At 45.6% G+C, this 27,313-nt stretch overlaps 2 protein-coding genes across 2 annotated transcripts in view; both read right to left on the bottom strand.

Moving 5' to 3' along the window:
- The window catches only part of LOC146252076 (nuclear receptor coactivator 3-like), a 34,855-nt gene extending 20,450 nt beyond the window's left edge, over window positions 1-14,405 (bottom strand). The window contains exon 1 of the mRNA XM_084680402.1: window positions 14,286-14,405. The gene's annotated coding sequence lies outside the window, so the exon portion shown is untranslated. The remainder of the gene's footprint in view (window positions 1-14,285) is intronic.
- Window positions 14,406-19,448: 5,043 nt separating this feature from the next.
- LOC146252075 (translocating chain-associated membrane protein 1-like 1) lies at window positions 19,449-27,303 on the bottom strand. The gene is made up of 11 exons (XM_084679294.1): window positions 26,981-27,303; window positions 26,061-26,121; window positions 25,816-25,934; window positions 25,385-25,501; window positions 25,232-25,290; window positions 24,466-24,550; window positions 24,216-24,286; window positions 23,306-23,410; window positions 23,069-23,212; window positions 22,523-22,683; window positions 19,449-22,375 (listed from the first exon to the last, which is right to left on the bottom strand). The coding sequence occupies exons 1-11, from the start codon at window positions 27,098-27,100 to the stop codon at window positions 22,305-22,307; spliced, it is 1,113 nt and encodes a 370-aa protein (XP_084535420.1). The 5' UTR covers window positions 27,101-27,303; the 3' UTR covers window positions 19,449-22,304.
- Window positions 27,304-27,313: the final 10 nt, after the last annotated feature.

Raw genomic sequence — 27,313 nt, 5'->3', positions numbered from 1 at the left:
GGAGCACAAAAATGATAAGCATTTGTCTCCACAATTTGGGAGTCAACATATCCTCTATACTTTTCTCTTTCTTTATTGTGTGTTTTTCTAGCCATAAGTTTTGGCTTATAATACAGGAAACTGTATGTGTCAGCCAGTTCACACAAACACTGCAGTTATACCAACAGTAAAGCTATAGAGAAGGAGAGAGAGGGGGGGGGGGGGGTGTATGTGTGTGCAGGGACAAACTCTGGGTGACTCTGCTTAGCTGAGCTTAGTCCAGTCCCAGCAACAAAACCAGCACTTACACTGGAGCAGAGGCTGAGCCAAGCCACATCTTGGCACCTTGCCTCGCCTTAAACAAATCAGACCACAGAGGCTAATAAAGCCCCCGGTCCAGAGCCGAGCTCCACAGATGAGGGGGACCGGAGAGGGGAAGGCCTCCTCAGCTCCCCTATCCTTGAATCAAAAGAACCCCATACAAAACGCACCACTGACCTCCTATTCAGACACAAGACAACAGTGACAGCCTCCACTGCACCCATCAGCCCAGGCTTTAACCTCAATAAAGACCAGCAGTGGAGATGTTGTTATGTGCTGTCAATGGAAGGCCATCCTCAGAGTGGCCATGGTACTGGAGGAACACCACCGGGCCCTCCTCTCCCTGGAGGAAGAGGAGGAGAGAGATGGTACTGGAGCTCCACAGCTCTAACAGTCGTTCAGGGTGTCATCACACATTTACATTACATTTACATTTAGCAGACGCTCTTATCCAGAGCGACTTATAGTAAGTACAGGGACATTTCCCCCGAGGCAAGTAGGGTGAAGTGCCTTGCCCAAGGACACAACGCCATTTTGCACGGTCGAGAATCGAACCAGCAACCTTCTGATTACTATCCCGATTCCCTAACTGCTCAGCCACCTGACATTTACATATTCAAAAGAGGAAACAGGCCTTTACATGAGTCATCTCTTCCAAGAACAAACACCAACTATGAAGTTATTTACACCCAGGACAGAGAAACTAAAGGCTTTTAGTCCACGAGGACAACTTTGTTTAAGACACAAAAAAAAAAACACAAAGACGTACTTTAATCTTACCCTCCATTTTAGCATATTAAAAGATGAGGGTTGCAGGAAGGAAACAACTGAACCTCCACTGCAGGTCTGGGCCATGCCTGCTCCAACTCCCTGGGGTCACTGGCATCAACACGTTGTATAGAATGTGCGGACATCAACAATAGGGTTGACTTTACTGAAGGGGACCCGGACCAGCCATGTGTTGAACATGTGTGCAGTGTGTACGTTCACTTCCCTCATGCCTGTAGGGTTAGAGGAAAAGGGGAGTGCTAGACAGAGAGGGTGATGCTGTGTGAGCAAGTGAGTGAGAGAAAAATACTTTTTCCACGATCCTTTGCTGCTTCTAATGGAAAAATGCCAAACGGTTAAAGCCAGAAGCTTAGGGTGTGTGCATGCGTGTGTTAAAGTGTGCGTGTGAGAGTGAGAGTGTGCATGCAAGTGTGCATGTGAGAGTGAGAGTGTGCGTGTGTGAGAGTGTGCTTGTGAGAGTGAGCGTGTGCGCGTGCGCCAGTAAGAGTGAGAGACTAAGGGAGACAGAGAAAAAGGACAGGTTTCTATGTGTTGGGGCTGGCTATAAAGTTGCGCAGAAGCTACAGGCAGAAGCGAGATAATATAAGAAACGGGCAAAAACACATCCTCATCTGTCTACTTCAGCTGAACCCAGTAGAAAAACACGAGACTGTGTAAGCCGTGTGTGTGTAAATATCAGTGGCAGAACCAGATCAAAACACCCATCATATTGTTCCCCTGGTGAGAAACTCTATACAGCAGGAGGCATAGCTGAATGAGCATGCAGCCAGGACTGGATCACAGAGAGGATCATGAAAAGAAGAACTGGCCTTTTTAAAACACCACTTTGAACTTCATGAATCATGCATAAGTTCATCATATCAGGGAGAAAATTAAAAGTGAGCAGTAGTAATGTGGTAGTTAAGTCATGTTTATTTAAAGAGCCAATAACCTAAGTGCGTTGTGTCTACGCAGCAGACCTACAGTAAAGGCCGTTCACACCAAGAACGATAACACTAACTATACAGTTTTAAGAATCGTTCTATATTTAAATCTATAGGCGGGAGCACAACATAACGATAACGACAACTATATAGCAGAACAGTTTTTTTCTCCATCTGATGAAGAAGAATGACAGCCAATCAGAATCCATCCTAATTTAAAGTGCCCACGCATTGGAAATGGAAGACGAAAAGCTAATCATCGAGGTTGGTGTGGACGCAAATATAGTTATTGTTATAGTTGTAGTTATCGTTATCGTCCTTGGTGTAAACGGGCCTTAAGACCAATATCCTTCCTCCCCAAAGAATATTGCCTCTAACAATGTGTGGGAGCATTAGAGGAAAGGATGAGAGTTTGTAGGAGAGTGGAGAAACTCATGAGAGATTTCACATTAGTGTAATAGGTCAATCAATAAGCCCTACCCCAGCCTCCTAACCCTACCCCTGATGGTCAATCTGCTGCCACGGCAACAGTGGAGAACAGCAATGTCTGACTCATATTTACGCCCAGTCTTGACTCCTTGCCTGCAGTGACATCCACCTTCCATCACAGACACAACCTCAACATAACTATCCCCTAAAAACATTAGATCAAGGACAAAGATAAAAACGTAGGATAAAATGTGACTACTGATCAAGAAGTCATGGGTCAAAATCCCCACTGTGCTCTACATCAGTTTGGATAAAAAGCATCAGCCAAATTAATTAATAAATAAAAATGTTTACTGTGTGTGGACAGGTTCTATTTTAGGCTGCATCTGATGAGCATCGACCACATCACACCAGCACTGAAGGGTGGGCTGAGAGTCACACAGCGACAGACAGAGACAGGCAGGCACAAAGCCATTTTCCACTGGATGTTAATTTGAGAGAGAGAGACACACATCTGTATCTGCATATATATGTATACGTCCGCATGTATTTGCATTATATTTTAAATATACTGACAGAGAGACAGGCAGAAGGAGAAAGAGAGAGAGCCAGAGTCAGACATAAAGAAAGACAAGCAGACAGAGAGTCATAGCCAGTCAGACGGACGGACAGACAAGCTTACTGTACCACTGGGTGACCATGCTGAGAGAGACATCCACATTGGTTACCTGCAGAACCAAGCTCCCTGCATAGGCTGCTCTCTCTCATCCCTCTTTCTTCCTCCATCCCTTTCCTCCTCTCTGACCTCCCTCTCCCCGATCTCTCCTGTTCCACCCCCACCCCCCTCTCTCTTTCCCTTCCCTCTGTCCCTCTCTCGTTTCATCTCTCCCTCCTGGTGGAGCGTCCAAATCACATTAGCTCTGTACCTGCCATTCATCACTCCCACAGACAAAAGCACTGGAGAACCAGGGAAACTGCTTGGCAACATGCAGAATGGCCACACAAACAATGAAACCTTAAATAAACCACTACACAATGAAAATACTACAAATTCTGACATCCAGTCACACTACAACAGTTACCTAACCTGCCTGCAAATACACTAGCCTACCTTTTCTGCTCTAGAGTCTCGGCTAACTTCCAATTTGCATCAGAGAAAAAATTTCCATGACTTCACAATGGAAAGAAATATACCATCTTAGCTTGAAATATTTAAATCAACAAACTGGGGGGAGAGCAACATCTTGAGAAATCTTTATTTTCTGGCTGTATCAATCTTCTTTCCCATTAGGGGGGATGGGACCCCTATCTAACTGGATGCGTGTGCGTGAGTACACATGTTTGTGGTGGTGCTCTATCGCAAGACGGTGCGCGTGTGTGTCAGCGAGGGTGCTCCTTACCTAATGGTGTGTGTATGTGTGTGTATGTGTGTGCGTGTGGCTTATCTAATGGGCTGTCTCTTAAGGGTGAGGTAATTGGCTGGGAGAGGGGGTGTGGTGGAGAAGTGGAGAGGAAAACAGTTTGGGAAGAGAGCTGATGTGAGCTCCATACATTATGAGACCATATGGTGCCCATTGTGCAGGGGGAGTGGGGGAGAGTGGGCACAGGGCCAGAGAACTGCTCTCATCTCCTCCCATAACTACAGCCATCCACTCTCTCCCTCCCTGACACTGTTGTACCTCCCTCCATTTCCCTCTCCCTGTGTTTAACTCAATATTCAACACCTCTCCTGTTTTCCTCTAACCTGTATACTCTGACATCCCTCCACAAACCCTCAACCATCCAGCCCCAACCTCACCCCCTCCCAACCACCTGCTGTCAATCATCCTCCACCTCTACTGGAGCATTACCCTGCAGAACACAACATCATATCATAACAATCTTTTGCTCACACAGCTTAATCCAAATCAAAAGGGATTACTTCAATCAAATTAAAACACAGAAACTGACAGAACTGTCAATGTGCCATCATCGCTGGCAACCAGCTGAAAACATTAAAGAGTAGTTCACTCTTACACCTGTATGTGGTGTGTGTGTATGTGGAGTGGCTAACTATTCTCTGAAGGGTGGTGCTGGAGCTGCCAGCTTAGAGATAAAGAAGCAGAAAGAGAATGGGGGAGGAAAAAAAACAATTAGCACTGGCTAGGCTAGTGCGGAACAGTAGACTAGACAGCGCAGCCCTCTGCCTGCGAATGTGTGAGTGTGAGTTGAATCAAAGCAGGCAGTGAGAGGGAGAGAGCTGCTCTTCTAGTTAGCTCATGAAATCTTGTTAAATCGCCCGACTCGAGACCCCCTTAAACCGTTTGATGTGTAATGAGAGAAAACATTAGCAGTAAAAATGGGATCCCCCGCCCTGGCGCTCACTGGAGCTCAGACCCACAGTTACATGTCTATTTATACATTCTCTTCTTCCTTCTACATCCTCTCCCTTTTAACAGGGAACAGTTTGTGAAATTATGGCACACAGTCAAATAGGCTGCATTCCTCCTCTCTGCCTCTTTCTCTCTCCCTCTTGCTCTGTCCTTTTCTCCTGCTCTCTCTCTCTCTCTCTCTCTGCTTCTCTGTCTCCCTCCCCATCCCCCCTCTCCTGCTGTCTCCTCCCTCTCCACCCCTCCCCCAGCCCTTTCCTGCGTGCTGTGCCTAGCCCTCCCTCCCCCTCCCCTCTCATCAGGCTATATGCGGCGGTGCACAAATTCACGGCAGAGAAAAGGACAGGGGGAGAAAAACCAGAGAGAGAGAGAGACAGAGAAAACAGGCGAATGAGAGAACTGGGGAGGACTGTAAGGGAGCAGAGAGACGGAGAGCGAGAGAGCAAGAGGGAGTGAGATAGAAAAAGAGTGAGAGGCGCGCTCACGCTCCAGCAATGGGCGTTCCTCCCCGGCTCCTGCAGGGTCAAAAGTTTACCGTGGTTTTAATTTCACCTTTCCACAGCCAATCAGAACACAGCAACGGCTGCTGGGGGAACTTTGACCCACTCCAAGAATGTGCCTGTAAAGATCTGAGGCTCGCCTCTCCATTTCCACCGTTTCTCCCTCCTTTTTCCACTTGCTCTTTTTCTACCTCCTCTCAGCAGATACTTTTCTCTGCTCGCTTTTTCTTATTTCTGTCTCCTACTTGCCACCAATATGACTGCGTTGGAACTGATGAGAGGGACAGAGGGAGAAGGGGAGGGGGGAGGACCAGAACCACAAGATCAACAGTCCTCCTAGAGAAAAACAAAGCATACCATGGTATTGACATAGCCAGAGTCCACAGTACACGTTCCTCTTCTGGTTGTTGTTCCACACACACATACAACAACTGCAGAGGCACGCCCATATCTCTATGCAGAGCAGCCACCGCTGAATGTTTGTGTGTACGTGTGTGTGCGCGTGTGTGAGGGGGGAGGAGGCTGCAGTTAGATCATAGCTTCAGCTACAGGAGGGGAGGGGCGGCTTGGCAAACAGAGCGAGCGGAGTGGAGAGCAGTCTGTGAAGAGCCAGGAATGGCTGGAAGAGAGAGCACAATGCCTCACAGCCTCGGGAAGAGTGGAGAGGAGAAGCGACGCTTTCTCTCTCTTTCTGTCTCTCTCGTGAATGTGTGGTTAATTAACAAACCCTGGGTCTTGAAAGAGCTTCCTGTCAATTCAGTCTTAACATCAACAGCACAACCCCCCCCCCCCCCCCCCCTCCTACTACTACTACGTCACGCAGAGAGAAAACAGTATGTAAGTACAGTCTGCAGTCCCAAGTGTGTAGCGAAGACAGAAAAGAAGGTATCTGAGGGGCAAACAGACAAGCCCACCTTCACCCTCAGTCGGATCGCCGCCGCCTGCTATGAACACTAGTGACTGGTGACAGGCTAGTAGCTAAGCCAGGTTCCAACCACGTATCATCTTACTGCTGCCTGTCACTCATTGAGGAGACTGGGGCCTCATCATCTCTTCTCCCACTCCAAAAGCCTCCCTTCCCTTTCTTCTTTTCTCTATCAGGTAGAGGATAGCCTTTGCCCTGAGCTGGGGTCGGACTGAGGATCTGGGGGATGTTTTGCGCTGGTATTGAGTTCCATGGGGAAGGAGGGAGTGACTGCCCCCAGTTTACCTGGGCCCCCATCAGATACTGTGAGAGACTGTGACAGATTCAGACACAAAGAGTGGAAATCACACAAGCTAAAACATTTTCCAGAATCATTTTGCTAACACTAACACATTTTTTCCATTGCGCGCATGCGCACACACACCAAACACACTGGGGAAATCTGAGGGCTTCAATGACAGACATGCCTGAGCAGCACTGCCCCCCCCCCCCCCCCTTAAACTGCCAAAACAGAGAGGTGTCCACCCCTCCCCTGGGAGGGCCAGGGCTAAGGTTTCCTCTGGGCTCTGGTTACATAGTAAATGGTCTGTTAGAAAAACACTTGCATTTAACAATGTCAACTGCAACACCCATTCTTCCCTCCCTTCAAACCCCTGCACCCACAACCCCCTTTGGGATGGAAACCCAGGAACTCCCACACTCCCATTTTATGCTCTCCTCCTCCTCAACTTCCCTTCTTCTCTCTTTCAAGAAAAGCAGATTCAAAGTGTGAAGTACTTGTCGTCTTTGTCCTTGGTGGTTAGTGCTGTTTTCGTTGGTTGAGGTCCTGGACACATCCAGACACTCACAGCCACACTCAGGCACAGGTCAACTTGCTACACAGTTTAACATGTTGTTACCACCTAGCAACAAGGGGTGTTTGACCTAAGGCTGTTGTTATCCATGTTTTTGTGCTGCTTAGCGGAGTCATGGCAAAGGTCAAATACAGAACACACATCAATTAAGGGTGATTAGTTAGGGTCCAATAAACTGTATGTGTGCACGCACGAACATGTTTGTGTGTGTGTTTAACTTCCCCTAGCCGGTCCCCCCCCCCCCCCCCAACACGCACACACACATACAAGGGCCTTGTGTACTGTCCACGTGACAATATAACACAAAGCTTTAAACACAACACCGAGCAAACTTCCCAACAAGGGGGTAAGATAAGGGGACGGACAGCCAGCGCATCACACACATTCCATGTGAGCATTGAGGATGTCTCTACAATAGCATGTGATGGGGAGCAGCCAGGTGTTGGAGGTGTGAATGTGTGTGAATGTGTCTGAGCACTAGCGACCAGCTAAAGGTCACACCACAGCCACAGTCTCGAGGTAAATTATTGATGGCTTCTCTCTTTCTGAGGACCTGTGTTCCTCTTTCACTCTCCCCGTCCTCCCATTCTGCCCTTCGCTCTCATCCCCTCCTGCTCTCCCTGTATCATCTCTCTCCTCTCCCTCTTTTTCAGACCCCCCATACTCACTCACTCACTCACTCCTTTCTCTCTCCTTCTCCCTCTCTCTTCTCCCTCTCTCTAAGACCAGTAAAAAGATGGTTATTTTTAGATTGGTGTGCGAGAGAGAGAGAGCGATCGTGCTGGGCTTGCACATATTCTGTACAAGGGCTTTCTGAAGGCCCGTCAGAAAAGTGTGAGTGAGAAATGGTTTCTATCCCTGTTACCATCTGTGTTTGTCTATAAGACCATACTGTGCCATACCTTTCTTGGAATCAGTATAAGCGTTGCTGACATTTACCCATGTGCAGGACTAAGCAGTACCAGGCATTCAACAGAATGATCACCCACCAGAGCTAGCAGCAGCACCATGTTACGTGTTTCTCAGCTTGAGTTTACCACTACTGTCCCCATTCATCCTCTTCTTTCTATTGATATCCTCTCTTGCAATGCCACTTGCCTCTTCTACCCTCCCGTGATCCCTCCCTCCTCTCCCCTCTCTGCCCTAGCCTCGGCAGCATCAGCTCGTGTAGCTGCATGTTCTTTAGAGAATTTCATTTGCATTCCCCACAGCCCATTTCACTCCAGCCAGCAGGCCAGACTGACTGTACCTTACCAGTCTCAACAGCAGGTGAAGAATTAGTTCAGTGACACACACACCTCCGCCCAGGGGTGGTGTGTGAAGCTGTTACCCGACTCTGTAGGGGAGTCCAGCAAAGCACAGATGATATTACATCCCAGTCATGTGTTCCACACACACTCTGTTGGGTAAAGTTTGGACTGCATGTTTTTTATTTGTTTTTTAAACACAAAGAAAACTGTCAAAAAGAACAAAGAACCACCCAGCCGTGCCGTCAAACAGCTAGCTTTTCAGTGGAGTGGCTGGTTGAAGCAGTGTTTATAGAGGTGGTTGTTGCGTCCGTGTGTCAAGGCCTTTATATGCTACTCCGACTCCTTTTACGGATGGGTGGGCGGACGGATACGATACACTTTTTCGTTTATGGTTCTCTGTAGGCTGTGGGTGCCGAAAACAATGCACCGCCAGAAGAGTAGGTGACGCAACGGTAATGATGTCGTTAGCGGACCAATCACAGCAAAGGGGGTATCCGTAACTATCTGAAAATAGGACGGATAGCAAATTCACGAGGTGTACGTCGAGCTCTTGGAGAGCTTGGAGAGGGCGTTCCATGTAGACGAAGGCGTTCCCATGTGTCCGTTTTTTGGAAAACGGAGAACCCTAAGTCAGCCTTCAGAGGAAGCGCACGCACAACAGTATGGGCAGATCGGGAGGGAGCTCTACTCACGCGCAACACCATGACCCCTGTGACACAAGCACAAAGTCAAGTATTACATTGCAACAAATTAATATTTAAATGTTGTCCTATTTCCATTGAAGAGTGCTTTCTGTTGTCCCTGTCTGTTTACTACAATGTACCTCTCCTGACACTAACCAGTTTACTATGAACATGGGTAAGAGGAAGAGAGTGGGGAGGGGGAAAAGAACAAGAAGCAGAATTCTACAAAAAAGCTGAATCTACTAAACCTAAAGTCTTATTGTGTAAGAGACAGCAAAGCCACAGGAGATGGGTGGGGTGTTGAGCACGAGCTTACAGTCTGCATGGGGGGGCTACACTGGTACTGCATGGTATGCTGCAACACAACCAAGGTAACCAACCCTCATAGTGACACCACAACGACATCCACTAACCTCGGGAGGGAGGGAGGGAGCCAATCACAGCCTGATCCCTGCTGTTCAGACCAAGCCAAGGTGATTGGGGGTTGGGGTTGGTAGAATAAGGATGCTAGTGTCGCTGGACATGGGTGGGGGTTGTGGTGGTATGGAGGTGTGGGGTGTAAGGCTGGCCAGGCAGGAGAGAGGGGGAAATAAACGGAGGAGATGGCCACATAACAGATGGGTTCAGGCAGAGTTGAAGCCACTCACTAGCTGTGCTGCAGCTGGTAACATTTACCTTAGCTCCAACTCCTTAACTGTGTGTGTGTGTGGAGGGGGGGGGGGACAGTCTCTTAAGCACGTAAACTAGACTCTTTTACAATGAAAGTAAAAAAAACTGAATCTCCTTCTACACACACACACACACCAATGAACCACTCACTGCAGACCCCTTTAACAAGCAGCTATTACTTTACAGTCGGGAGAGCAACGAGAAATGTGAAACTACCCCTCCCCCCTCCCCACGTCAACAGCCTATGTTCTCTCTCTCTCTCACCAACTCACTCACACACGGCAACACTAAAAACCATAACGTTATTCACAGCTAAAGAAAGTGACACATTTCCTTAATACTCTCCCCAACAAATAATGGATTCTGACGAGCCAGTCCAGCCTGCTGAACTCTGCGTGCACCCTGTAGAAGGCAGCCAGCACCCACAGAGGGAAACATTCCCCCATATATTCCTGTAAAGCTCTGGACAGAGGATCCAAATACAGGAACCCAAACACACTTGTTACACTGGCGAGTGTGGAGCAACACCAGTCCTCGTTGGGTTGCTCCTCCATTTTTCTCCCTCGGGTCACTTTTGGTTTTATTCCCCTTCATGTGACTACAACCTTTAACACGGTAGACTTTCTCACTGAGAAAATGTACTGCATGTGACTTAGTGCATCCTACGAGGGAATGACTGAAGTCATTCCTGGCAGACATGCAGAACCCTTCACTCCCACATCTCAAGAAAAGGGAGGGAGGGAGGGTCCAGTTAGAAGAAGGTAGCCCCAGGTAGCCTCAGAGCAATGCACCATTCCACAATGGAGAACACAACTCCCAGTCCACCTCAACACCTCTGGCCACAGAGTCCCTTCTCTCTTCTCCTCTCTGTTTCTCTCCGTCTCCCACTGACCAGCTAAATATTTTATCAGCTGGCAAAAGAACCTACAAGCCCCAAGGCCAGGGGTTCTCTTTTGTTTGTTTCTTTAAAGGGAAAAGGGGGGGGCAATTGTGAGAAGGAGGGAGGGAGTTCTTTTTTGCCAATGCTAATACCAGTGAAGGGACTGTGATTGGTCACTTTGAAGTTGTTCTGCGCTATCCTTTTCTCTTTTCCTCTCCACCCGTGTGCATCGTGTGTGTAGCTCGCTACTCGCTTCAGAACTGGATGAACGACCTTGAGCCGGCGCGCAGGGCTGTGTTGCCTTGGCAACCAAGCCTCGCGCAACCAGTAACAGCTGGATGCAACAGCACTCCCTGAATTTTAGCGGGAGTCGCCACGTTAATAATAAAATAAATAAAAGACACTCCTCTTGCTCCTACTCTGCCTCCCCCTCCCCATCACGTGCGTGTGGACCTCTTGACAGAGCAGAGAGAGACCCAGTGCCACCTAGCATACAGGACGTATGGGATTTGACCACATGTGTATATAGACCAACCTGAGCAGGGCTGTCTCAGTCACTCGGAGCTGCATCTGGAAACCATTCAGAAGAGCTGGTGTCAGACACCCCACACAGTGAGCGTATAGACACACAGACAGACAATACTATCCTCACCACCCACCCACACACCACAGACATAAACAAACATGTGCATGCACTCAGGCACACACCTACTGTCAAACAGGCAAACATGCCTATTCAAATGCCTTCAACTCAGTTATCTGAGTGCACAGCAGACTTCACTTATTTAGCCAGCACTAAAATTCAGACTTAGCAGGGATTAGGACTCTCAATTTAATTATGAGTAAGGTAAAAGAGAGGAGAGGGGGTTGAGGAGGGAATATGTGGGAGGAGGATGCAGGTGTAGAGAGAGATACAGACAGAGGAAGAAAGCAAGAGAAAGAAATACCGAGAGCAACAGTGAAAGATAGACACTTGGCATTCCTCTCACAGCTGTGACAGTTCTCAGAAAATAAAAAACTGGAGGACATGAACTGCACTCCGAGGCATACGCTGGAAATACAGAGAGAGAATCCCAGAGCAAGCAAACCTCGCAGTCTCTCTCTGTCTCTCTCTGTCTCTCTCTCAACTCCTTACCTAGACTATGTTAAACACTCCTCTGAGAAGTACTGTTGTACAGAGTCCGCTATCAGTTGGTATTCAAGGTTCATCCATTCATCTGATCATAGTCTATTGATACCAGGTTTCATATTTCAGGTCACCTTTCAGCATCTGTGATCCACACCAGCACACCAAGCGCCTATTCAGCTCAGAATGCAAGTTAACAACTCCGTTCAAGGGCAGCATCAAGTGAACAACCCTGAAGCTTTTGTCCCGACATGAACTGCTCACTTCAGAGTTATGATATTGTTTAGCCCAGCAGTGAAGCAACAAGTAGTGCTATCTTCACTCTGTGAAGGCAGATCACTGTGTCGGCAGCCCAGAAGTTTGGTGGTTAGGCCACTTCCTGGACAGTTACGGCCTCAACTGTAAGTGCTGTATCGCACACATCTGCCCCAGTTCTCACCTCACTCACCACTGGAAGAATATGTGTTAAGTCAAGAAATGTGTAAGAGATGCCTTGACTGGGAAGGAGGGGAGCCCTGTTTGTTGGGAAGACCCAGGGTGGGGAAGACGGGTGTGACTACTCTGTGTGTGACTGCTCTGTGTGTGCGTGTGCGTGTGCGTGTGCGTGCGAATGCACAAGAATAGTTAATCATTTAAAAGACTAAAATTCCAATCCTGGAACAAAACTCAGAACCCAGCAGGCACCAGGCCTAACTGGTTTGAAGATCAGTAAATGAAGGGATAAGGAAAATGAGTGAGATGAAAGGCTGCCTCTTTCCCCTCCTCCATAGAGTAAAATCAATGAGAGAGTCTGAAGATTAATTCATGTTTAACGCATACTGACACATGGGACGGGGGCCCCAACAACAACAGCTCACCATACTGCAGGAGACAGACAGGAGACAATGAGAAGATGAGAGAGAGAGAGAGAGAGAGAGAGAAGAATGAGCAATAGAAAACAGCAGCATATATAATACGAGCATGTGGCCTAAAGCCCTAAAGGAATCCCACTTGCTTTATCCATTCCCATGGTCCCAGGTGAGGTTGTGTGGTCTTGACTCCCCCTCCTCTAGGCAGTCTGTATAGCCCTGTCCCCAGCCCTGACCCAGTCACCAACATTGCCTCTTGCCCCCAGCCCCCCTACCCACCCCCTTGAGCAAACACCATGCATCACTGTCATCCTCCTCCTTATCCATCCATTTATCCCCACGTCCACTCCCCCCCCCCCCCCCCCATCCCCATGTGGGGACCTACAAGCCCAGCAGGCTGCCAGTGTTCAGCCTCCCCTTTCCCCCTACAAATTGGAAACACCCAGTAAGGGCACATTATGGGAGAGTGTTTGTCCCTGTGTGTTTATTGATGGTTTGGACACAGGGACTTCACTGTAAATCTGTCAGGATGGAGCTGTGGAACAAGATGTGGGCTCCTCTCTGCCACACCCCTCTATTCAACACACAACCAGGTCATCTGGGAACAAAGCCCAAACCTCAATGCTAAAGTTAAACTAGGCTTTTATAATTAACTGCAGATCATGGCCCCCTGACACACCTCCCCTGCATTCTCTCCTGCAGGCTCCGAGAAAAAGAAAAATGAACAAGCAAACCATATTCAACTTTTCTGGGGTTTGTAGGCTTCTGCACTTAGTAGAAAGGAAGAGAATGCCCATCGCGACCCTTCACTTGGGTCCGAATCAGCAACAGGACCGGCGTGTGAGCAAACTGTACGGAAAATATACACCCCTAAGCTTTAGCAGAAAGATATCTTTCTCGACAACATGCCTGAAATAATTTTTCACTTAATCAATTCACGGTAAAAGAAGTAATAGATTACTGAAGCCTTTCGAACAATTAAACCAAGTCATACAAATTCAAAGCATTGCGCAACGATCCACAAATACCCTCTACGTATCCAACTCTGGCACTCACGCACCAATGTAGCCTATTTGTTCAACAGTCAAACCGGTAGCCTTTAGTAGGTAACTGAAGAAAATATTTCGAAGCATTCTCTTTGTGTCAAAATAAAGGTGCAAACGGCACTATGCACCGCTGTCAACTCCAGACACACACCCACGTAGGCTATAGGCTACACACAGGCACATTTTCTTGAGTGTGTGCGCGTGAAAGGGAGAGGCATTTAAATTTGACTAAACTTTACCCTGCCCGGGCGACACAAACAGCGACAGCAACATCAGTGAACTTAAGTACAGAAAGCAGCACATCACCTGCACAGACATTTTAAAAACGCCCATTCATCAGCCCATAAGTTCGAATCTCTTGCCTAAAAGTTAAGTTAAAAGGTAGCCTAACCAACATGATGCAGAGGCAAATACGATCAAATCCTCGATTCGATGAACGATCCTTTAGCGATTTCAAAAGCTATACAATTCCAAACTTGGCTTAGCCCAACAGTATACACTTTATTCGCTCTCAAAATAAACGAGCATGCACCGTGTCTGTGCACACCAGTCAACAATTACTGGTGTATAGAGACTTTGCCGTCGGTGGAAGATGAAGCCTGGGCATTTCCGTCGTTTCGAACATGGCATGCTTTTTGTGCAGAAAACCGCGCCATATAAATAAAGCATTAAATCAGTCTGCAATGGAACTCACCAGTTGTCTAAGTGGGAACATCAGATTCTTCTTTTCACCATTAACCCTCCGCCATCTTCATCACTGTATTTGTTTAATGGGAATGGGAAACACTCCCGAAGCGAAAGATGCCAGCTTGTGTTCGAGCGATAGGATTTCTGGGTAGAGTAGTCATTTACATTGAACGCTGTTCGTCCAGCTACAGCAGACTACAGATACGGACTACAACTACATGTGTGCCACAAGAGGGGAACTCGGTCTCTACTTCAGACGGCTGACAGCGACAATATTAGAGCAGAAAAATGCCACGGTGTTTATTTTTAGTTAACCTGAAGAGCACTTGAAAAGCAAACAGAGACTTGTGTGCTGGATTCGCTCGCTACAAAGCTGTCTAATCTTGCTTGGAAGACTATGTAAGGGTGCGGCGTTACTTCTTAATTACATGGCTTAGCATCTCAGGTTATTGATAATAACATACGTTTAATTGTTCATTTCAAACAAGTACCCAAATACAGCAAACAATCGAATTTGATTTTATTTGCAAATTTAAACCTTTATTTCGATCAATTTAATTGTATATATTTATGTAAACTCCGACAACAACGCTATTTCCTGTATCTGCACTGATTCAATTATTCAATGACCCCCCCATTCTTCTCATTCAGTCCTATCTTGTAGAGCAGGACGGTACTCTGGTTTGTTTCTGTCTGTATGGTATCTCCAGGCTGGTATGTCTTATAGATGAGGCCCATATGTGGGCTCCATATGGATGAGATGGCAGGGTCAGCTGGAGCCATGCTACTGTTAGCGCCTGGTGGCCTGGGGACAGGGGCACCATCGGCTCAGCACCCACACTCCTGCCAAGAAGAGCAGGGGTAGATAGCACCAAACTCATCACCATGGTGACGCCAGGCAGGCAGACAAGCAAGCAGAAAGCCACGCATACACAAACTGGCTGAGAGTTGGGGGTAGGGTTTCAACTGTGAAAGAAAAGATGGTAGGCAGTGAGGGGAAATGAAAAAAAGAGAGACAAGGGAAGGAAAGATCAAATAACAGGTGGAACTATGGGACAGGTTAAGATTGACCCATGATCGATGACGGAATGTGGGTTAGAAGAGAGGTAGAGAAAGGTTGGACAGAGAAAATCAAATTAGTAAAAGGGAAACAATAGATGAAAAAACAGTTAAAGTAACATGATGAGAGATCGAAAGGGCGAGAAATTAGGAGAGAAATAGAGAAGTGGGGAACAGCAATTTGGCACCATTTGATGACCTGTTTGATGAAATAACTTGGAAAGAACTGTTTCAAAAGAGGATCAACAGAGAAAGGTCAACTTACATGCTTACTTAAAACACAGATAGGAGGTGGAGATGTGTGCGTGTGTGTGTGTGTGTGTGGGGGGGGGGGGGGGGGGGTGCTCTGCAGGAGTTGCATGAAGTCAACACAAAGACTGGAAAATTAAAACTGCAGCTCTTACAGTAATTTGCCAATAGGGATCTAAATATGTTCCAAACAGCACTGACACAGCACAACACCTGCAAACCATGCTGTAAGTTAACAACTGTCATGCAGACACTTTCCTTTTGAAAGTAATATTCCAGCGCATCAAGCATGAGCATATAAAGTACACCCATAACTTTAACCTGAAGAATGAAGAAAAGCGTTCTGGTTGACATTAATACTAATCTCTACAACAGTTGGTATTGATGATCTGTCCTTGGTGTGTTTGGCTTCTGTAAGCTTTGAGCATGTCACCCCCTCCCCCAACCCCTCCACTTCCACACAATGCAGAAAGACTCAACGCTATCAGTGCTTTTGTTCATCCTCCATTAACGTAAGAGAGGGGGATGAGAGAGTAAGCGAGGGACAGGAATGCTGAGGACTTACAGGAGAGAGAAAATCAGGAGGGTGAAATGCAGAGAAGGTGACCATGGTAAGAAAGGGAATTGTTTACCCTCTTCCAGTGCAAGTCTATGATGTCAGACGAGAGACACCCCTCAACCTGCCTACAGTAACACCCGCACAAAGGCCAGTTGACATCAGAATTCATGTTTGCAATTGAATGAGCCAGAGAACAGTAAATGACACACAGGTGGAATGTGATGTGGAACTGTTACTGAAACAGAATCCTGGAAGTTTTGAGGACTGCGGTAAGAGAGAGAGAGAAATAGAGAGACAGAGAGCGAGAAAGACAGATAAAGAGAGATAGAAAGAGAGATGTCGAGAAATCAATGTAGACAAAGAGAGAGAGAGAAATCAAGAAACAGAGAGGACAGAGAGATAGAAAGGGAGAGGCTGAGAAATATAGAGACAAAGAGAGAGAGAGAAAAAGAAAGAGAGAGAGGATGCTGGAGGGTTAGAGTTAGGGTGTTTAACATTCCAAACAGGTAGAGAGACTTCAGGAGCAGCAGAGCAGCCGCCACTGACACGCACGCACACATGTTCACAGCAAAGGAGAGAGACAGGAAAATTATATTGGAAGAGATGTGAATGGGGGAGGAAATAGTCTCATTCACACAGACGTGGTAGAGAACTAGAGAGCGCACAAGAGGGAAAGAGCCATCGGAGGTAGGGAGGGAAAAGGACATTTAGAGATGGAAAAGAACAAGAGTGCATGGGAAAGAGAGATGTTCACTAGCAATCAGCTGTAGCAAACAACATTTTGAGAAAGAAAAGGAGAGTTTAAGGGGTTGGAGAAAGACTGCAATGAGGCAGTACAGAAGACTAAAGAGGAAAAGACAGACAAAAGAGAGAAAGATGGACAGGAAGGAAAATAAAAGTCCCAGTTTGTTCTTTTCATGGCCCATATCTAGTCCCCCAAGCTAGTATTCTATCTCTGACTGTGAGAACAACCTCAGCCCAACCACCCAATATCAAATCAATACAGCATGATTGTGGAGGTAGAGGAGGATGAATGGTGCTATTAGACCACAAAGTCTCAGGGGACTCTTGTGTGACTCCTGCTTGTGCAAACAAATCAAGGTAAAAGTTGAAGCTGACTGAGGATGGACCTGGGTTGTGTGTTAAGGTCACTTGCTGTATGTTTAGGGCTGGCATTTTAACTAACAGTTGTCTACTGTAAAACATTTCAGTATTTTATAACACAAACCCATATTGGTATGAATATCTGTAATAATTTAGAGGGTATAGCCAGAATCAAACCAAAACAGCATAAAACCAAGCAGAACACCAACAAGGCCAGCCACTCAGCAGTGGGACTGGTCTAAACAAACACATGTGACCCATCTAGTGCTGTCAGCTGTCCATGCAGCTGGTTGTAAACCCCTGTTGTGTGAGTGTGTGTCCATGTGTGTATGTGTGTGTTTCTCTGCATCTTGGATGCTGATTTACGTGCTCATGGGAGTGTGTAAATATTCTCTGTGCCAGATGCACAGCTTGTTGCCGCTCATCTGCTTGCACATCAAGTCCAGATCACAAGGCTGACCATTACTGACCTGCTTTCAAATTTCATTCATATTGTCTTACCTTCACACCCACCTCTCTTGCTGTCTCTCCTGTCTCAACAGTCATGATTGTCTCTCATTGACTGGCTTAGCTCAACGTTAACACTAATTAGCCAAACCACCTCTGGTTTCTAATCCTCCTGTGCGTCTATCTCTCTGGATTTTTCTTCTCCTCCCACCTTTTGTCCTTCATCTTTCTACACCTGTTCTATCTGTCTCATTGTTTACTCCCCCTCCTTTCCTTTCTGCTCAGCCAGCACCATGAACAGCCTTCAGGTCACACTCGAAACACACAGGAGACGCTATTGGTACCCCTGAAAAAAACTGGCAACCCATTGGAGAGCAGCTGCTGGCCATTTTGATACAGACAAAGGAGGAGGAAAAGAGATGCAACACTCAACACTCAACACACACACACACACACAAAACACACATGCACAAACACCCACACACTTATACACACAACATCATTGATATCCCAGTCTTGCTAATCGTTGGCTATTAGTCTGCTAGTGTGGGATTACATGTCTTATTAAATACAGAATTCCAAATGAGCCTCGTTAAATAAGAAAGTACTCCCCTTTTAATGAAGCTAATTTATATGGAAATTACACCTAATACGTACAATACAGAGAGAGATTCATCCTCATTGGATGAAGGGGGAGAAATGAGATGAAAAGAGTAGGAGAGATTTCCCCCCCTCCGGATGGTGTCTTGGACACTAGTACAGAGATGCACATGCACAAACACACCCTCTCTCACTACCAATGAGGAAATGTGTGTGTGTTTGCATGTGTGACCTCCTGTTCTTCTGCTGGCCCAGCAGCGCCTCACAGGGTTTCTGGGAATCCACTGATCCATCATGTGCTGTCTGTTCAACAGTAGAACATATCTGCATACCACTGGTGAGGGGCAGGTGTCACTGTCCTTCGTCTGTCCACATGTCAGTACCCCCCCCCCCCTTCTCCTGCCTCTGTCACACATCCAATCCACAACAGAATTATCTCTCCCCATGTCTCTATTTTGCTGTCCATTGTGTATTTTAACAAACTTGTCAATTAAAACGTGTAATTAAACAATTGTTAGACATCACAGGATAGGGAAACAACTGTTTCTCTGTGTGTTGAATGGGTATCTTTGTGTGTCTCAGTGTAGTGATTTATTAATGCAGATCTGCATGCAGTTATGCCCCTGCAGACGACCATGGACTCGCTGGTAAGAGGAACACCACTGCCCCCTAGAGGGATTGTTGTTCCATCACATCACCAAACGAGTCAGCAAATGGTGTTGCAGCACAGCTGGAAAGAGGTACAAAACTGACAATAAATAAATATATCTTCAAAGACAATGGCAAGAGATTTTTATTGGTTCCTCAAATACCCCTTCACTCTGTCCTTCCCTATCAAATCTGTCGTTAGTCGGACAGAGGGGGCCCTCAGATCTTCTCCTCTTGTCCTTTGAGATGGAGGGAAAGACCAAGGCATTCATGACAGTGATGTTGAGATTCTATCCAGATATCAATGGAATATATCAGATTCAGTTGAAAGGTGTTGCATGCACCCCTGCTGTAGAACAGGCAACTGTTGTGCCTGCGTGATAGAACTTTGGTTTAGGTTGAAATGAACGCACTTTGTATGGTAGGTTTCTACATTTAAACAACACTGAACTTCTTTACTTCCTCCACATAAGCACACCCTGTGAAGGAGACATAACATGTCAGGACAGTCAACAAAAGCTTTATTGAAACATGAAAATTGCAACAAAAAGAAAAATGTAAGGTTTGCATAAATACATCAGAGCATTTCAACACACTTTAAAAGAAATACACTGCAACATCTAAGCAAGCAGCATAGTAACATACTAAATATGGACAGTGCATATGTGAAATAAACTGACATGTGTTATGTACCTGTTAACGGTTAATTAGTTGTCCACATTTCTCGCTAAAGACCAAAAGCCATTTCACTGCTCAGGCCAGGTGCTTGACTGGGATGTTTGTTTCATGCTGCACTGGGATGTTTGTTTCATGCTGCACTGGGATGTTTGTTTCATGCTGCACTGGGATGTTTGTTTCATGCTGCACTGGGATGTTTGTTTCATGCTGCACTGGGATGTTTGTTTCATGCTGCACTGGGATGTTTGTTTCATGCTGCACTGGGATGTTTGTTTCATGCTGCACTGGGATGTTTGTTTCATGCTGCACTGGGATGTTTGTTTCATGCTGCACTGGGATGTTTGTGTCATGCTGTTGCATGTTTCTGATGACTAGCTGATGTGTTATATAGAAATTTGGTGTAGGTAGTCACATTCTACCCTTTTCCCTGTCCACTTTTCATGTTTAAAAAGGTGAGAGTGGTAGACACCTCATCTGGGTACTTCTTGAACAGCTGTTCCTGAGCTGACAAAAGAACACCTAAAGATGCTTCCCTATCAACTTCAAGAGCAGAATGGAACTGCTGTGGGCACATAATTTAAATTGTTGAACTATATGCCAGGATTGCTGTTTCATGAGTTTCCTACCGAAAAACCTGGAAAATAAGTTATACCTTAAGAGTGCTCATTTGATTACTTTTGATTAATATTCACACCCCACACTTACAAGTCAGCAAGCTGCATTATACCACAATAGAAAACAACTCATACCAATACAGATGCAAAACAATGTCCATACATAAAGTAAATAAGTACATTTTGACAGGATCTTTTCAAACTCTATAAAAATAGCTTAAAAATCTGACACACCCTCTTAATACTAGTGTATCACTAGTCATATAAATATTTTTTTTTAAATCTTTGACATTACAGACAGTAAAGTAACATGCTGGTATAAAAACGCTGCTCCCACTTTCCTCCACTGACGCTGCCCCACACACACGCGCGCCGCGCGCACACACACACACACACGCCTGCCAAACTACCAAACCAGAACCCCAGTCCATCCACATACAGCAGGCATGCTTCGCCAACCAAGGGCCATACATGCACAGTGGTTTCACAAAGCAGAATTTTTGAACTTGGCCCCCATTGATGGAAACAGCATTGAGTCTACAGTATGACATGAGAACAAGGTCCAATGGCAATGTCAGAATCACTGGAAAGGGGAGCAAAAAGTCTGGTCAGCCCACAATTGGCAAGCAGAAGTCACAGCATCTCTCTCACTCAGGCTGTGGGAGTGAGGGCAGAAAACACAGTAGAGTACAGAAACCAACAATCCATCAAATACACTTGAAACGTATTGCTTTCATTATGAAAGCCGTTTTGGGAACCCAGTGAAAATGAACCAAAACACATTCAATGATTCTAAAATAAACTAACCCAGGGAGTCAAGAAACTGTTCTTTTAGCCATTCAACAGTTTCAGGGTAAAAGCAACAACATGGTTAAAGCGGACTCATGCAGAGCAGTCACTGCCACACATACTGTACATTAACACATGATCACACTGATGTACACACACCAACACACACCCATATACACAGGCTCACACACGCCATCCCATTTAATGTTGGGATGTACAGTATAAGAACAGGGTAGCTCTGAAGTCTGCCCTTAATACCGAAAAACACACAAGAGACTTGAGGGACAACTCACAGCTTGCGCCAGACATTATAAGGACACTTGAAGGAGGATTGTACCATTTGGTGGGTTAACTTATCCTGTCTGTGCTGGTTATAAAGTTTCCAAAGCATACAAAATAATAACTACACTGCAGTATATAACTAAAATGAATAATGCACAGGTCTTACAGCAGATGTAAAAAACAAAACAAAAAAGGCCACTGAATGCTAGTGAGAGATACAGTATAGGCAAACTCCCTGTCATCAGAGCATCCAGTCTGACAGTCATTTAAGAGTGCAATAGTTTGGCAGGGGCTATCCTCTGAGATTACTGTTACCAGGACAGAGATACTCCCAACTCACTGATTCCTGTGAACACAGCCCAGTATCTGAGGCCAGGGGGAGAATCCTAGCACCTCACCTCACTAGGAGGGACCCCAGCAGGCTCGGGGGCTGGAGGGGGACTGGCCATGAAACATGGTGGCAGTGAACAAACACAGGGAGAAAATACAACTGCCTATACTCAGTCCAATCTGTTTTCCAATTTCCAAAGCAAGTAAAGGCCCAGCTCAGTCTTGCAAGCAGTTTCCTCTCAAACCTTTCACACTGTTATGTGAAGAGAAGTAATCCAGACAATCTGGAGAAGCAAGATGAGCAGCGTCTTTGGACTTGTCCGAAACCTGGTTAACATGTTTGAATGAATAAGGCCCTTTCTTGATCAAATACATACCAAAAAGATAATTAATTTCTGCAAAAGCACTTAAAAAATGAATTAAGTATCTATCCAGTTAAAGCATTTAACCTCTTCATCATTTCAACCATCCTGCAGAGAACACAACAGTAATCATATTCGGTCAAACACACGGAACGTTCATTAAAGATTTAACCCTAAAGGGACAGTCAACATAAGGTTTCTTAGTGCACTCAAGTGATAGTTTGGGGCAGTAGTAGTTTGAACTTTAGCTTAAATAGTGAAAAGGTAGTCACATCGACTGAAGCTTCCTCTCTCAACCTCGATACCTATGAGGCCTTGGCCTTTCTCGCCCTGGGAGACGTCTTATCCTCTAACTTCACAAGGCCGTTGGCAGCACCTGTTGATAACAGAAACAGAAAATAAACAGCTGCAACATGAATACAATGGACATAATGCATACTAATGACAAAACAGGGTCCCACCAGTTTTTAATGACTGTGGCTAGAGGTGTGTGATCAGAGGGGCCGAAAACAGGCCAACTCACTCCGGGAAGGGTCCTTCTTCTGGGACTTGCTCTTTGGGCTGATGACCTTCTTCTTGGAGGCTTGGATCTGACTGTGCTCCCTCCACTTTTTTAGTTGGAAGTTAATGAACTTCCACATCATCCAAGCCTGAGTTAGGCAGATGGCTGCCAGACAGGTCATCCTGAGGGCAGGAGAAATACACCATGAGGACCAGCAATGGGCTTCACCGACATGACGCTTCAACAAAGGACAAGTGCGTAATTTTCGGATTATAAACCGCGCCTTTTGTCGCATTTTTCGACCCTGCGGTTTATACAACGGTGCAGCTAATCTATGGGTTTTTACAGCTAACGGCTAACGGTTAATATATGGGAGCTTCCTCAAGCAGCCATCTCTTTCCCGACAACTAATTACATATGGTAATTAAACATTAAAACACCTGCGGTTTTTAGTCCAGTGCAGCTTAAATATGTACACATCATTCAATTTAGCTGCTGCGGCTTATATAACGGTGCCTTATAGTCCGAAAATTATGGTAGTTGTGACTGTTAATAGTCTGGACTTGCCTAATGGTAAGTACATTAAAGTTTCCCTCTGCCAGACAGAATCCCTGGTTCTCTGCCCTGGGCAGCCCGAATCCAAATGTCAGAACGGACAGGGTGAGCGTGAGGAGACGGGCAATGACAAAAAGAAGTGCCCACAGAGTGAAGCTGTGAAAGAGAGAGAGTTCATATGAGATATTGTGGTCTGCTAAGAGGTCAAATATGATGATTATCCTGCCTGGTTGGTTATTCAGGTCCTACCCCTTTTGCTTGTTCTCATCGCTGAAATAGAAGAGACGGGAGGCATGAAACAGGAGCTCAACCAGGTAGTGAGGGACCAGAAGCACCAGGCCCAGTCTCTGGAGGCTGCACACAACACAAACAGGAAATCAACAACCAGCTGATACTCAGAAACCAGGATATAAGCAACAAGTACCCTGGAAACAGGGGAAAAAAAAAGGTACATGACAACTGACGCCACTAGCAGCAACAAGGGAACAGAACTGAGGGGAGCAGGATACAGAGACACCCTGAAGCCATTTGCAAGTCACCTCAAGTGACCTCTTCCCCTGCACCATCGTCCATCATAACCCCTCACCAGGCGAAGATGACAACCCCTCCTCTTGTTGTCCTTACATTACAGCAAAGGGCAAATCATCTATCATGGGGTCAGGTTCAGGGAACCATATATATAATATGGGAAACAACATCACCACACTTCCACATGCAGAGAGGGAGCCAGAAGTCATGTAACACTACACCTGATTTAGGGTTTTGAAGTCACCTAAATGCGGTATGTAAGAGTCAAATAATATAATTTATAAACATGTAAGACAGCAGCAGCATAGTTTTCCACAAGACACGTACTTCTAATTTTGCATAACTACATCATTATGAAATGTAGTTTGCATATTTTGACTACCACTTTTGAAGCCTGCGTAGTCCTGTCAAGTTAAATTAGGTTCTCACTTTACACAAACTCTGGGAGTGGTGAGTGAATAACAAGACACTCTTTACAATACTTTACAAGAAATGGCTCTTGTGCATGTGCTGACATTACAATAATAGGGAGTGTAGAAAGACAGATATGTATAGTAAACTCCTATGTAGCAACCCTTCTTGCTTGTCCTTTCCACAACCTAGTCACTGAAACACACATATGAAAACTTACTTTAAGACATAGGCACCAGTGATGTGGGCCACATAAAGGCAAATGTAATATAGCTGGCGGGGAATGTCTTCCTATAAAAAGACAAACAGAAGAGGTCATTTATCAATAACTGACTCACTGCAGGGTATATGGTAAGCATCAACATCCCATATTATTGGTCCGATAAGCTAAAATAATAATCCACTAATGAGTATGTTCTACGTGCTCAACAGTGTTCTATGACATAGAGATGAGATGTTGTGACCCCTACCTTTCGCACTTTCTGAAAGTAGAGCTCAGGAAGTGCATGGAGCCAGTAGGCAATTTGGCAAATGTAGAAGAACTTTACCTGAAAGCTGCAGAGAAGACAGGTTATACAGGCACAGCAGCTGGACTCCTTTTTGTATGACACACTCAGACAGAGAGGCCAGACATGGGGGCCTTCCTGGGCTGACACACTCAGACAGAGAGGCCAGACATGGGGGCCTTCCTGGGCTGACACACTCAGACAGAGAGGCCAGACATGGGGGCCTTCCTGGGCTGACACACTCAGACAGAGAGGCCAGACATGGGGGCCTTCCTGGGCTGACACACTCAGACAGAGAGGCCAGACATGGGGGGCTTCCATGGGGGATGACACAGGGCAAACAGGAACAACATTGCATCTGCTCCAGATAATGGTCAAAGTCATTGACCACAATAAGAACCTATAATGATTGTCTCTTATCTCTTCTGGTGTGTTGTTGTCCATGTTATCTGGAATACAGACGCTTACTAAACTGGAGAGTTTGAAAGACTCATGAAATGTGTAATAGGAAAAGGGACGGGGAAAACAGGACGGAAACGTGGCCTAGTTTGTTAAGCTTGGGGCGTTAATCTTCATAAATGTTGCAGAGGAACACAACTCCAACATAGTTTTAATGAGCAGCTGCCAATTAAAGCGAGCATGCATTAATTAAGCTGCATTGCATTATGGGAAATCAAGGCATTTCAACTGTGCCATCTCCAACAGCTGAGGTATATAAATCCTTACTTACACCATGTGGGTATGTGGGTATCCATCCCATAAGAAAGTAGGATTTGTTGCAAATTCCTCCTGAAAGAAAAATTATATATACATAAAATAAATATAAAAGCCAAAGCATCAGGACACATAAGGCTCATGTCTCTTGGCAGCGCTACCCTCTTACCGCTGTGAGGATGCTGCAGCCCCAGATGAAGGAGAATAAGTAGAAGGCAGCTAGCTGTCCAGATTCATTGAACTTGCTGTGTTTGGTTTTTGACAGGTGCAACCGTCGATTCATTTTCTAAAATGGCACATGAAAAAAGCCACTTCAAATGTAAACAGCCAGGAAATTTATGAGTGAGGATAATATCAGGGGGACAAGACTGAGAAGGGTCATCCTGCTTGACCTTGTGCCATCATGACTCATATAAAAGCCAGATTCTAGAGTTCTCACTCTCACACACACACCATGCATAACACTGCAAAAAGAGATATGATCTCTTACAAAGACTTGAAAATCAATTCCATTCTGAGTGTGTACAATTATGTTTTAAAACAAAACATATATATATTTGCAATTGGCAATGTGCAACGTGTGGTATATAAAAGACTCACATCCAGTATGTATTCCTGTATCAAGGCATGGAGGATGACAGCGATGAGCAGGTAGAAGAACACAGTGGCCATGTCCTTTGGGCCGTACAGGTACAGGTTAACTGGCTCAATCTGCTCGTCTGGAGATCAAAGGAACAAAACAGCCGTGACTTCCGTTGTAAGGTCCACAATACATGTCAACTTGCTAATGACAAACATGGACATATTACAAAGAGGCATATGATAATATAATATTGCAAACTCACCAAGACTTTGAGTCACATTGTATTGTACTGTGATAAACATAATGGCAAATTTTGCAGTCACCTGAAATAAAGAATTACAGAGGGAGATTCGAGTTGTGAACTTCAGTACACTTAAGTTGTCTTCAATTCATATTGCCTCAATGACTTATCCTAATATGGTCCCTAAAGAATTTTCCATTTGGCCTTACAATTAGGAATTTAGGTTCCCATGATGAAGGTCAGTGGTTTAATCCCCACTTCATCCACTAATTATAAACATTGTGACAACTATTGGCCAAAACACCTGTTTTTATCCTCATTATCATCCTGGAGTCAGACCCAGATCTTAACATATTTTCTACAAATTCTGCAGGAAAGCAGAGTAAAGTTCTCTCACTGTCTGTCATTGGATAGCTATCAAGGCATTTGCTAAGCATTACCCAACAGTATGTGACTATCGAAAGGTTTTCCAACACACAGGGTGAAGAGTTTGGGGGATGGCACGCTATCTTGTTTCATTTACCAGAACAAGTTGGCAAGCAACTAGGTACACTGTCAGCATCCAGCTCAGCACTAATATCAGTCAATACAGTACTCGGGAAAGAAGGGGATATTGTATGATGTATTGAAAAGCTTTTTATCCTTCTAAGCATTAGCTTGGCAATGAAAACCTTTACAAATATATGAATGTAGGCTACAGATTTCAAAGCCACCAAGCTAATAAGCTAAGTACATGATAGCAGTGGGCCTCCCTCCCGTCTTCCCCGTTGGCAATCGCTGTGACACATGAGAGGGGAGAAACGTTTGAGCCCAGCCCCCTGAGTGCTGCTGTCATAGTTAGCTAGCTAGGTAGCACTATCTAGCTAGCTAATCAAATCAAACAAGGTGTTTTCTCTCGTCATTAGCGTCTTTTGAAAGCTTATCCAGTCTCAAACTCATACCTCGAACATCAGTCCAAGGAGAATGATCATAGCCACACACGAAACCATATCCGCGTGATTCTGGATCACGAACTCGTGGCTCAGCACCGGTGGGCTCTTGTTCTTCTTGCGGAAACCCATGGCTAACCGACAGCTCTCCCTCCCTGCAGAAGTCACTTTCTTATCTCCTCTTATACTCTCTGCCTCTGTCACCTATGTCAGTGAACATATATATTCATGTGCCGACGATCGAGAACATACACAACACCACACACGTCGTTCCTGGCCTATCAGATGTCCCCTCCCAGATCTTACGCCGTTCCAAAACCCATTCATGAACCGCCCATTGCGTAG

Source organism: Hypomesus nipponensis, chromosome 18 (genome assembly GCF_054491055.1).
Source record: "Hypomesus nipponensis isolate SF chromosome 18, ASM5449105v1, whole genome shotgun sequence".
NCBI classification, from domain to species: Eukaryota; Metazoa; Chordata; class Actinopteri; order Osmeriformes; family Osmeridae; genus Hypomesus; species Hypomesus nipponensis.
Note: the sequence above shows the minus strand (reverse complement) of the source record. Positions and strands in the feature narration are given on the sequence as shown.

Coding starts and splice junctions, on each gene's coding strand:
- LOC146252075 (XM_084679294.1), bottom strand. CDS start 27,100: ATGGGTTTCCGCAAGAAGAACAAGAGCCCACCGGTGCTGAGCCACGAG. Junction 26,122..26,980: donor TCCTTGGACTGATGTTCGAG/GTATGAGTTTGA, acceptor TCTTTATTTCAG/GTGACTGCAAAATTTGCCAT. Junction 24,551..25,231: donor TACCCACATACCCACATGGT/GTAAGTAAGGAT, acceptor TCTTCTCTGCAG/CTTTCAGGTAAAGTTCTTCT.